The sequence below is a fragment of the Microcebus murinus genome, chromosome 7 (genome assembly GCF_040939455.1).
Source record: "Microcebus murinus isolate Inina chromosome 7, M.murinus_Inina_mat1.0, whole genome shotgun sequence".
In the NCBI taxonomy this organism is placed as follows: Eukaryota; Metazoa; Chordata; class Mammalia; order Primates; family Cheirogaleidae; genus Microcebus; species Microcebus murinus.
The window spans coordinates 4,865,261-4,878,218 of NC_134110.1; the positions used below are offsets into that span (position 1 = coordinate 4,865,261).

The window sequence follows — 12,958 nt, forward strand, 5'->3', positions numbered from 1 at the left end:
ACATACACAGAAGACAGAAGATAAGCAGGGTACTGTCACCCTTAAAAATAGGCTGGCCCAAGGCAGAAGTTGGTAAGGACATCAGATTGGACACAGACATGCTTGCAGAAGAGTGCTGACCTAGCACCCACGGGGTTTCTTACCGCTTTCCTGACCTTGGCCTTCGACCCAGTCATAACCGTGGCCACAGCTTCTCTTTCTTCTTCAGGTATTTGCAACCTGTCCCAGAGCTCTCGAATTCGAGCACGGAGTCCTTCACATACAGCTTCATTTTGTGATTTTCGAATTTCCAGCTATTGCAAGGAAAGCCATTGGTTACTTACAGCAAAACACAGGGCACAGGGCAGGCTAGCAGCTTCTGGCCGCCCACAAAAAAATGCCTGGACCCATATGGAGGAAGCACTTTGACAAGATTTTGAATAGGTGTGTTTTCATGCCTCCTGAACACAAGCTATAAGAGGTCATTATGGAAGGATTTCAGAACCCAACAATTAGGATTTAAATTTTGAATTGAAAAAAATTTTAATTAAACACTAGGCTAGGAATGTTAGTACTTTGAGACAGGACTCTGCCAACCTCCTCTTTGTTGGCAAATTAATAAACTTCTCTTTTCTTCTCAAATATAAATAAATAAACAAACACTAGGCTAATTCAAATAACTAATATTATTTCATCCAAAATTTCAATTTCATATTCTTAGAGCTACATATAAGTTTTGTTTAAAAAAAAAAATCAAAGTTGGCCGGGCGCGGTGGCTCACACCTGTAAATCCTAGCACTCTGGGAGGCCGAGGCGGGTGGACTGCTCGAGCTCAGGAGTTCGAAACCAGCCTGAGCAAGAGTGAGACCCCTCTCTACTATAAATAGAAATAAATTCATTGGCCAACTAATATATATAGAAAAAAATTAGCCGGGCATAGTGGCACATGCCTGTAGTCCCAGCTACTTGGGAGGCTGAGGCAGTAGGATTGCTGGAACCTAGGAGTTTGAGGTTGCTGTGAGCTGAGTGCTAGGCTGACGCCACAGCACTCACTCTAGCCTGGGCAACAAAGTGAGACTCTGTCTCAAAAAAAAAAAAAAAAAAAAAAAAAAATCAAAGTTGTATATCAGGCCATGCCCAGTGGCTCACGCCTGTAATCCTAGAACTCTGGGAGGCTGAGGCGGGCGGATCACTCAAGGTCAGGAGTTTGAAACCAGCTAGAGCAAGAGCGAGACCCTGTCTCTACCAAAAATAAGAAGAAATTAATTGGCCAACTAAAAATACATAGAAAAAACTTAGCCGGGCATGGTGGTGCATGCCTGTAGTCCTAGTTACTTGGGAGGCTGAGGCAGGAGGATCGCTTGAGGCCAGGAGTTTGAAGTTGCTGTGAACTACGCTAACGCCATGGCACTCTAGCCTGGGCAATAGAGTGAGACTATCTCAAAAAAAAAAAAGTTGAATATATTACCATCCTTATTCTCTCTCTCATTCTCTTAATTTTACATTGGCTCCTTATTTAAGACTAAAGAAAAAAAATGTCTGTTTTTTCAAACTGCTGTGTACAATAGAAACCCCAGGCCATAATTTGTTACCTGCCGTAGCAACTTTTGTAGTGTTGCAATATTGTCCAAAGATAAACAGAAGGCATCTTCATCTTCACACACCACATCTCTTTCAAAGCTTGTGTCTGGAGTGTGATCTAATTCTTCCATACACAGTATGATCTGTTTCTTTATGTCGACAAACTCCTGGTGCCGAGATGCCTATAAAACAAAAGTTAAGGCCGGGCGCTGTGGCTCACGCCTGTAATCCTAGCTCTTGGGAGGCCGAGGCGGGCGGATTGCTCAAGGTCAGGAGTTCAAAACCAGCCTGAGCAAGAGCGAGACCCCGTCTCTACTATAAATAGAAAGAAATTAATTGGCCAACTGATATATATATAAAAAAAAATTAGCCGGGCATGGTGGCGCATGCCTGTAGTCCCAGCTACTCGGGAGGCTGAGGCAGAAGGATCACTCAAGCCCAGGAGTTTGAGGTTGCTGTGAGCTAGGCTGACGCCACGGCACTCACTCTAGCCTGGGCAACAAAGTGAGACTCTGTCTCAAAAAAAAAAAAAAAAAAAAAAGTTAATGGCACCCAGAGGAAAGCCAAACTGACTTTAGGAAGTATGACTGTAAGCTGTATACCTTTGTTTCCCTCAAAGTTGCCACATGTTGTCTAAACTGGTTCAGCTCTTCTAAGCTGGGAACTGAGGCACTGTCAACAACATAGTGGGGCATACAAAGAATTTCACACAGTTCTCGATCTTGTTCTTGAAGTAGCTTCAGTTCCTGTTTTCTCTCCTTTTTCTGTTTTCGCATCAATTCCACCTGGGTACGCAAATCTTTTTCTAGTTGCAAAATGGTCGTCTCTCCTTCTTCCTGTATAAGGCAATGTACCATTGATAAGGTTACAAGTGAATTCCTTCAAAGGAAGGGAAGGACAATGGAAGAGGGCTAGGATGACAGATTTTTATTTGTAAACCTACAAATAAGTTAACTTATGGCCAACAGAATATGGCTCAAAGAGGTCCTCCTAAGGAAGGTCCCCAGAAAGGAAAGGTGAATTAGGTACCAAGACACTTGTTTTTTTCCAATTTTTACAACTGTGGTAAAATACCGTGTTTCCCCGAAAATAAGATAGGGTCTTATATTTATTTTTCTTCAAGAAGACACCCTAAGGCTTATTTTCAGGGGATGTGTTATTTTTTTTAAGGACAGTACAACAATCTACATTTATTCAAATATAGTTAAGTTGTCTTCTTCTGGAACATCATCATAACTCTCCAAACCCCGAATTCCATCCTGAATTTCTTGTGACTCTATTTCCTTTAGAACCACTGGCCCCAATGTCTCATGTCGAGCAAGAGAGCTCTCATGGGGCAGATGAGAAGGGCTGCTCATTTTCTTTACTGTTCCACAACGAAATGCATGGGTTGTGCAGATACGCTGCGTAGCCACGCCCATCACTAGGTCTTATTTTCAGGGTAGGGCATCTATTGAGCAAATGCTTAGAGATCCTGCTAGGGCTTATTTTATGGGTAGATCTTATTTTCGGGGAGACACGGTACATGTAACATACAGTTTACCATCTAAACCACTTTATTTTTTTGAGACAGGGTCTTACTCTGTTGTCCAGGCTGGGATACAGTGGCCTGATTATAGTTCACTAGGCTCAAGTGATCCTCTCGCCTCAGCCTCCCAAGTAGTTGGGACTACAGGCTAAGTTTTTTTTTTTTTTTTTTTAACCTTCTGTAAAGACAAGGTCCCACTATGTTGCCTAGGCTGGTCTCAAACTCCTGGCTCAAGTGATTCTCCTGCCTTAGACTCCCAAAGTGCTAGGATTACAGGCGTGACCCACTGTGGCCAGCCCATCTTAACCATTTTAAAGTGTACAGTTCAGTGGTATTAAGTACAGTCATATCATTGTGTGCAGCCATCACCATCATCCATCTCCAAAACTCATTTCATCTTGCAAAGTGAAACTTCACACTCATTTAACAAGTCCCCACTTTTTCCTTCCCCAACCCCCTGGCAACTACCATTCTACTTTCTGTCTCTATGAATTTGACTACTCTATGAATCAGGGCTCTTTAAATGGGTTGGAAAGCTTAGCTGTCGAATGGCACACCTAGCTCATAGCTAAATGCTCATCCTAATAATCCTATCACCATCACTTAACCAGTAAAAATCCATTTAGTAGTTGCTGCTCTTTTCCTAATTGGTAAAAAGAGAAAAAGTGGCAGTTATTAATATATGTCCTATAAAATTTATAGAATTTAACATTGGTGAAATAGGCACTGTCAGGTAACTTAGGGAGATGTATTACTATACACACCTAACTTCTCACCTAATTTCTCATTGAAAGTTAAAAAGGAAAAAGGCTTTCTTAGGCCTTACTGCTAAAAAGGCTAAAGAAAAAAAAACTTGATGTCCAAAATTAATTGTATTTATGCCATATATGTTGATTCCAGGAAATTCCACTGATGTCATGGTCCAATTGCTCTTGGCTGCCATATATGAAATATCCGTAACCCTTTAAGGTGGTCTCCCTTCTAGGCTGTCTCCATGTGGATACCCAAGTTGTTCTTCTTGTTGTTAAAATGGGAGAGAGACCTGAGAACCTATGGGTGCAGTATTATCTTTCCAAGCTCCACGTCTGTCCTAATTTCTATGATCCTGGCATTGTTTTTACTGGTTCTAAGCAGAGATATGTTTCCAGGCCCCATCTGTTATTCATTTGATCAGTCCCTAACTAGCACTGGACCACATATAGCAACCTCGCAGCTATATACACAAATAATCATGGCATGCTCTGGACTGGACTATGCACTCCTGATATTCCAGCTTACGAGACATTTATTCTGAAGTAGCCATTTTGGCTGGTTTCAGTGGTATGCAGTTTCTGGCTATAAAAAACCAGAAAGGTTTTTTTTTTTTTTTTAAGAACATTCCCTTATAGCACTAGTTACTTTTGCTTCCAAGGTATTAATACCTCTTTTCATTTTCTTTCAAACAAAGAACAGCACAGTACCATCTGTGCCTACCTATTCCTGAGTTTATAAAAACCAATATGCCCTCTCAAGCAAAACTATAGCAAAAAGCAACTTGTTTTTGATTACCTATTAGTTGCCTTACCTCTCAACAAAGCAATTCTCTATGTATGTGAAAATTCCTTTCCTGTGACTATTAACTAGACAACACCTTTCCCACACTTCTCACATCTAGCACCATCCCTACCAGGAAACTTCCACCTGCAGTCCCAAAGCAATGCTCATGTATCCTAAATCTCAGACCCAAGCCAGCTTCCCCAAGACCCTAGGGAGTGCCATGGACCTGAAACGGCTCGACGTGTAGCTCACTGCACAGTGTGTTCAGCTCTTTCTGACAGACAGCTATGCTTTTGACAAGCCTTTCCTTCAGGCTTTCCTCCTCAGCAATCATCATATCCAGGAGTTCCTACAAGAGAGAAAACAGTCTAGAAAAGTTTGGGGCCACACGGGGAAAAAAACCAACATCAACACCAAAACTCTCATCATTTCAAAATTTCAAGGAAGGATTAAAAAAAAAAAAATCAGGATGAGCTTGTGATATCCTAGCGCCATTGATCAGATGTCATTTTGGATGCTATCTCAGGTGCTGACACCAAAATCCTTACCCCCCTACTGCAAAAAGACCAGAACTACTTAACTCACCTTGATATGCTTCTTTACAACCTCGGTTCTTTGTAAACGCTGATCCTCCGGAATCCCAATTAATTCCCATATTTCCCGAAGGTGATTTAGGGCACTCTGGAGACATACTATAGACTCCTCTGCCACTATCTCACTGAAAAGCAAGAAAAGAGGTCTGTTACATGAGTCACTGCTTTCAGACTAAAAGCAGTATTTATTTTCTTTAAGAGCTGAGGTCTCACTCTGTCACCCTGGCTAGAGTACAGTGGATCAGTCATCTCTCACTGCAACCTCCAGCTCCTGAGCTAAAGTGATCCTCCTGCCTCAGCCTCCAGTAGCTGGGATTACAGGCTCAAGCCACCACACCCGGATAAGAATTTGGGAACTGAATAGACTAGTTTCTCAGTGACCTCAAGGCCAAAACAAATTGAAAACAAGCAATCTCCTTAATTCACTTTTAACCACTCCCCTTCCCTTCTCCCCAGCAAATGCCATAGCACTAGCAAAGCAGAATTCAGTATCATGTCATGTGGTAGAAATTCAATATTCAGAGTAATCCTAACAATCTGGACTTCTATTAATGTTCTACTGTCGTTACAGAACGAGTCCAATTTGGTTCAACTTTGCCAGTAACAAAATGATGAGATGGTTTTTCAGTTGGGATGAACCCCCAGCCTGCAAGTCACATAAGCTGAGCATGCCCAGATGACCCAAATGTGCCTAATTTGTAACCTCAAAGCTGGCTAGAACAAAAGCCAATCACAGGCAGACCCTAAGTACTCAGATCGAGGAATAGGGACGAACTAAGCAGCAAAGGGTACCCTGTTTTGTTGCAGTCTGAACTAAGAGCCAAGAACCTAGCACCGCCCTTTTGTATAACCCAATCACAACACATCTCATTGGATTTTTCTATCTCCCCCATAGTTACTCTCGGCCTATAAAACCTGCCACCAGACCCCAGTTCAGGGAGACAGATTTGAGTGTTGCCTCCTGTCGCCTGGCCAGCTGTCCCTGAAATAAAGCTTTTTCTTTTCTCACAAGCCAGTGCCACAGTACGGCTTCAATGCGTGCCAGGCAGCAAGCCTGTTGCTTGGTAACACTACCTATGGCAGTATAATACAGAATTATAAATGCTTTTATTAAAGAAAAACCAGACAAAAATGTCAGTCAAATAAACTAATACAAGAGATTGCTGATGAGAAGCTCCTACAAGATAGCTGGCATTTATTGCTTTTTTTGTTGTTATTCTTAAATTACAACTGGTAAACCCAAAGAATGGCTAAAATTAAAAAGACAAACAATAGTAAGTGTTGGTGACTATGTAGAAAAGCCAGAACCACTTTTTTTTTTTTGAGACAGAGTCTCGCTTTGTTGCCCAGGCTAGAGTGAGTGCCATGGCGTCAGCCTAGCTCACAGCAACCTCAAAACTCCCGGGCTCAAGCGATCCTACTGCCTCAGCCTCCTGAGTATCTGGGATTACAGGCATGTGCCACCATGCCCAGCTAATTTTTTCTATATATATTTTTTAGTTGGTCTATTTGTAGTAGAGACGGGGTCTTGCTCTTGCTCAGGCTGGTCTCAAACTCCTGACCTTGAGCAATCTGCCTGCCTTGGCCTCCCAGTGCTAGGATTACCGGCGTGAGCCACCGTGCCCGGCCAAAAAGCCAGAACTTTCATACACTGCTGGTGGCATGTACATAAAATTGGTACAACTATTTTAAAAACTTTTGACAATATCCACTAAAGCTGAACCCAGCAGTTCCATCTCTATGTACATACTTACAGAAATGCACACATATGTTCAAAGACTTGCATAAAAATGGTCAAAGGAGCACCACTCATAACAGCATGGAAACAAAGAGAGCCTACATGTTCATCAACAGAATGGAGAAATAGTATATTCCTACAGTGGAATAATGCAGCAGTGAAAATGAACTAACTACATACAACATTGATAAAGCTCAAAACATTATGTTGAGCTATGCTAAGTGGAAGAAGTCAAACACAAAGAACTACATACTATATGATTCTGTTTTATGAAATTCTAGAAAAGGCAAAAGTATAGTGAAAGAAAGCAAATTAGTGGTTCCCTGGGATCAAAGGAGGGGTTCAACCACAAAAGGGCACAAGAAATTTTTCGGGGTAATGGAATGGTTCTAGATCTTGATGGTGATTATTATAACAGTATACAACAGAAACCACACATGTAAAATCAGTCAGTTTTACTGTATGTAAATATACCTTAAATCTTAAAAAAAAAAGTTATAGGCCGGGCACGGTGGCTCACGCCTGTAATCCTAGCTCTCTGGGAGGCCGAGGCGGGCGGATTGCTCAAGGTCAGGAGTTCAAAACCAGCCTGAGCAAGAGCAAGACCCCGTCTCTACTATAAATAGAAAGAAACTAATTGGCCAACTGATATATATATAAAAAATTAGCCGGGCATGGTGGCGCATGCCTGTAGTCCCAGCTACTCGGGAGGCTGAGACAGAAGGATCGCTCGAGCCCAGGAGTTTGAGGTTGCTGTGAGCTAGGCTGACGCCACGGCACTCACACTAGCCTGGGCAACAAAGCGAGACTCTGTCTCAAAAAAAAAAAAAAAGAAAAAAAAGAAAAAGTTATAGAGGAAGGAAAAAATACATTAGGCTGAGCAAAAGCCACCAGACAAGCAAGTGTGTATCACTGCGGACCCCACAGGAGATCATAAACTCAAAGGCAGGGACCTTACGAATCTTCACTTTCTAACACATAGTAGTTGTTCAATAAAGTGTATGGCCTTGATTCCACTGATCTAAAGTTTAAAAACAAGCAAAACTAATCTATGCTATGGTAAGTCACGACAGTGGTCCTTTGCCCTGGGGAGGTGGTGACTGGGAATGGGCACAAGGAGGGCTTCTGGGGTACCGATTATGTAGGTGCACTGACTTTGTGAAAACCCATGGAATTTACACTCAATTTGTGCACATTCCTGCATATATGCTATTCTTCAATTGCAAAGTTTATTTTAACCAAAATATTGTTTATCTGAAACACAAATTTAACTGGCATCCTGTATTTTACCTTTTAAAAAAGTTTACTCCAAAAATTATAATTAGTCCGTTTTAATAGAACAGTTAAAGAACGAGATTTTTCTCCATTTTCTGAGGTACAGCAGGACAACAAAGACTGCTCTGGCACTGGAGAAACTACAACGTCAATGTGCTCAGAAATAAGTCGCTTGAGCTCTTCAGGTGCTGTCCATTATCCACAGGGCTAGAGGCTCTCACTGGCCCCTTTCTGTCTCAGAGCATTCAGTGGTTCTACAAGTCACCAACCTAGCTCTCTCTGTTTCTCCAAACACATTCACACCCAAAATATCTCTAGCCATGAATTCCCAGTTTAAAGGCTGCCTAACTGGCCTGTCTAGCCAATCTCCACAGCTAGGTTCTCATGAAAACAAAATCCATCAGGACCCTACCTACCTAACTACTCCCCCTCACAGGCTTCCCACTGCCCTCAGGAAACAATTCCAAAACCTTCCAAGGAAAGGCCTTCTAAAACCTCTCTCCAGGTTTACCTCTTAATCCCTCCCACCTGTCACTCCCCAAATCTCCAGCCAACTGAACTTCCTGAGCAGTGCCCCTCACGGAAACACATGCAGCTCTCATTTTCTGATGGCACCATGCTTTTGCAAATGTGGTTATTTCCATCTGTCACCCCTTCCTCTAGAGAGCTGTAGACTTGTCACTCACCATCACTACCCCCGCAGATCATAAACTCAAGGACAGGGACCTTATGCATCTTCATTTTCTAACGCACAGTTGTTCAATAAATGCAAAATGCATGGCCTTGATCCTGCCAGAGGTTCCCTATGCTCCTAACTTGTGGCTGCCTTCAGAGTTTATGCATTCTCAGATCCTGACAAATAGGTTTACAGGCAGGGCCGTGTATTTCTGTAACACAGCCAGACGGTAAAGTGATCATTTTTCTGAATAATAAAAAATCTGGCATAATGGGCAAAGAATATGAACAAACATTTCTCCAAAGACAACATTTAAATGGCCACTAAGCACATGGAAAGATGCTAAACTCCAGCAGGTGAGCCACAAACTAAAAGTAATAACACACAATTGTTATAAAGAAAAAGTTAACCATTCTTTGATATTATATATAACAAATTTTATTTGTCCTGTTGGAAATGGGTGTTTGGAATTACCAAATACTCTAGTTAGAGACATTTCTCATGAGATGACAATTTTAAAGAATTACAAACTAACATTTCCCACTCTTCCCAACATTCAAATTGTATTGAACTTAATTCTCATATCATACTTGACACCTTTCTTATATATTCCCACCATTTGCATTATCTCTAAAAGCCAGAGTATCTCACTCTTCCCCACTCCTGCAGCTACCATCTACTATCGCCTTTTGCTGGACTGCAACGGCCTCTTAACTGGCCTCCTTATGTTTACTGTCAAACAAGAACTCCAAGTCCTTCTATTGAAAACCCTCCAGTGACCTGCATCTCACTCAGAGGAAAAAGCCTCTACCTGTCCAAAGGCCTACAGAAACCAATTCCACCTGATATCCATTACTTTCGGACCTCAGTGTTCATTCTACTCTAGTCACAGCTGCCTCCTAGCTCTTTTTGGAACATACCAGGCACTAACCCACCTAAGGGCGTTGGTATTTGCTGTTCCCTTTACCTAGATCTCTCTTTGACCAGATGCTGCATTGCTTCATCCTGACCTCCTTTAGATCTTTGCCCAAAGATCACCTTCTCAGAGACATCCTTCCTGATCAATCTCTTTAAAACTGCAACTCCGCTTTCCACACTTTCAGTACTCCTTATCCCCTTTCTCTGCTTGATTTTTTTCTCCATAGCCCTTAACACCATTTATATAAGATTTACTTATTTGTGACCTTTTGCTATTAGAAAGTAAACTCTATAAGGGCAAGGATGTCAGTTTTATTCATGCTATATCCCCAACACTTGCAATGGTTCCTTATATATAACATCCAAGTACTTTTGAGTGAATGATTTTTTTTTCCCCAAAAACTGTATGATAGGCCGGGGGTGGTGGCTCACACCTGTAATCCTAGCACTCTGGGAGGCCGAGGCAGGCGGATTGCTTGAGGTCAGGAGTTCGAAAGCAGCCTGTGCAAGAGACCCGTCTCTACTATAAATAGAAACAAATTAATTGGCCAACTAATATATATATGTGTGTGTATATATATATAATGTATGTATGTATGTATATAATTAGCTGGCCATGGTGGCGAATGCCTGTAGTCCCAGCTATTCAGGAGGCTGAGGCAGAAGGATCGCTTGAGCCCAGGAGATTGAGGTTGCTGTGAGCTAGGCTGACGCCAAGGCACTCACTCTAGCGTGGGCATCAAAGTGAGACTCTGTCTCAAAAAAACAACAACAAAAAAAACCTGTATGATAGGTGAGGCACGGTGGCTCTTACCTGTAACCCTAGCACTCTGGGAAGCTGAGGGGGAGGATCGCTTTGAGCTCTGGAGTTGGAGACCAGCCTGAGCCCTGAGGCAACAGTGATACCCTGTCTCCATTAAAAATACAAAAGTTAGTTGGGTACTGTGCTGCAGTCAGGAGGCTAAGGCCAGAGGATCGCCTGAGGCCAAGAGTTTGAGGTTGCTGTGAGCCAAACAGTTGCCATAGCACTCTAGCCCAGGGTAACAGAGTAAGACTCTGTCTCCAAAAAAAAAAAAGAAAGCAAGAAAGAAAACTGTATGATCTTAAATGCCTCAGAGCAATCATTGTGAACACTAATTATCTGGGTATAATTATATGCTGTCTTTCAAATTTCAGGTTATTTTTCTTTTCCTTAGAATAAGTCACTGAAAAACTTTAGACTGTATACAAGAATACCACCAAGGACACGAAGATTGCAAAATGAGCCAGTTTTTCCAGTTTCTTGAACTTAAGTCACTAGACTGGAAAAGATCTCAAAATGCTCTGAAAAATGATTTCTCAGCTTTCCCTCCCCTAAAGTTGTTCCTAGACAGTCATCCAGAGAAGGAGCTTTGTTAATCTCCTATACACCCTGTTTTAGGAATCAGTAAAGCATTCAGTGACCAAACTGATAATCATCATGTCTCTGAGGCCTATTTCTCACAGTCCTTTCTAAGTATTAATACCTGAAATCCAGATTACTCAAAATTTGGTTTTGGTTAGTAAAGTATTCCCAGTTACTGTTTTAAAGTCTAATTATATTCTATATATTAATACTTAGCTTTAACCAAAAAACAGAACAAAAGTTGAATTATTTCCATCAGCCTGGAATCAAAGTTAACAGGTCACTTCTTCTCCCCCTTCATTCACTCCTTTGAAAGCATAAGATGTGTGAACAATCCATAAATTGTTAATGGACTTCGAATAAGTTTCCTGTAAATGTCATTTAAGGTTTTACTTCCTCAGAATGCATCATTAAACCCACAGCAGCTTAAATATACTGTCCTTTAAATAATAAAATATTTGTAGTTCATGACCTTATACTGAAATTCATTTTTTCCAGTGGTACCAATGATTTGTACTCAATTCCCATTTTCCCAAGGCAAGCACTTGAAAAAGACTGATCAGAATTAGTAATCATGAAACAAAGAATCTCACAAAGCCTTAGTGTAATCACTTCGACTAATAACTACAAATTATTTAATACGGAATCATCACAATACTTCACTGACTACTTTCAGAAAAGTTAACATTTGTATACCTCTCAACACAAAAGTCCCATGAGATTATTCTTATTTCAAAAACGAGAAAACTGACATTTAATATCGTGTCCAAAGACACAAGGCTGTCAGGTGGCAATGTCACTCGTCTGGTCCCGATTTCAAGACAGTCCCTCCCCTGCACTGCCTGGGAAGATGTTAGAACGACAGAAAAAGGATTCCATAATAATAGTTTCTTAACTTGCAAGGAAACCAAGGTATCTTCCCAATCCAATAAAATGATAACACCTAGATTTCAGTTTCTTGAGCAAAAAGAAAATTAAAAAGTTATCTTAACATTAAAAAAATATAATAAAAATATATATTAATTTAAAAAATTAAAAAATGATAACACCTAATGCCAGATACAAAGAAAAATGACAAATGTACTTCAAGACTTCGTTTAAAGAGGCGCAGCCACGGCCAGAGAAGACGCAGGACTCACAGCGAGCCAAAGGAGCGGCACCTGCGACGCCGCCGGCGGGGAGGGTGGGGCTGCCGGGCGCAAGCGCTGAGCCCGGCCCGGGGCCTCCCCGGCCCGCCGGCCTCGCCCGCGCCGCGTCCTCCGCACCAGCGCTGGCCCAAGCCCGGCGTCGGGGCCTGCGGGAACCCGCGGCCCGGCTCACCGCTTCCAGGCCCCGCACGGCCGCGCCGAGCCCCGGTCTCACTCGGCGCGGGCTGCCGGGACGCCGTACCCCCGGGCCGAGGGCCACCTCGGACCCCGCACCCGGGATGGGCGTCGTTCTCTCCCGCGTCCCCTCGACTTCCCCGCACCTTCTCCTCATGGCAGACGCTCCAAGCAGCCGGGAGTCGAGGCCCCCGACCTGCTCCACCCGGGCCCGCGCGCAGCAACCACCGCAAAGACAGATGAACTCGCTCCGTGCAGCCGCTCCGCGAGCCGTTGAGCCCGCAGAATTTCAAACCGAGCCACGGGGCGAAGCAGCCCGGTGATTGGCACCGCGTCCTGTCGCTCCTCAGGAGGCCCCGCCCCTCCGACGGCGAGCGGCGAGTGCGCAGGCGTGTCCCTGCGCCCGAGCCGAGGCTGCCTTCCCTGCC

At 42.9% G+C, this 12,958-nt stretch overlaps 1 protein-coding gene across 10 annotated transcripts in view; it reads right to left on the reverse strand.

Moving 5' to 3' along the window:
- Positions 1-12,854, reverse strand: part of PRC1 (protein regulator of cytokinesis 1) — a 28,839-nt gene extending 15,985 nt beyond the window's left edge. For 3 of the 10 annotated variants that reach the window (XM_012763293.2, XM_012763294.2, XM_076004739.1), the window contains exons 1-6: positions 12,677-12,852; positions 5,210-5,342; positions 4,851-4,973; positions 2,163-2,396; positions 1,572-1,742; positions 144-293 (exon numbers count right to left, since the gene is read on the reverse strand). In XM_012763293.2, coding sequence (XP_012618747.2) covers positions 144-293; positions 1,572-1,742; positions 2,163-2,396; positions 4,851-4,973; positions 5,210-5,342; positions 12,677-12,687 — 822 coding nt within the window. In that variant the 5' untranslated portion in view covers positions 12,688-12,852. Of the gene's footprint in view, positions 1-143; positions 294-1,571; positions 1,743-2,162; positions 2,397-4,850; positions 4,974-5,209; positions 5,343-12,676 lie in introns of all 10 variants that reach the window. The other 7 variants (XM_076004742.1, XM_012763295.2, XM_076004741.1 and 4 more) reach the window with 5 other exon arrangements.
- Positions 12,855-12,958: the final 104 nt, after the last annotated feature.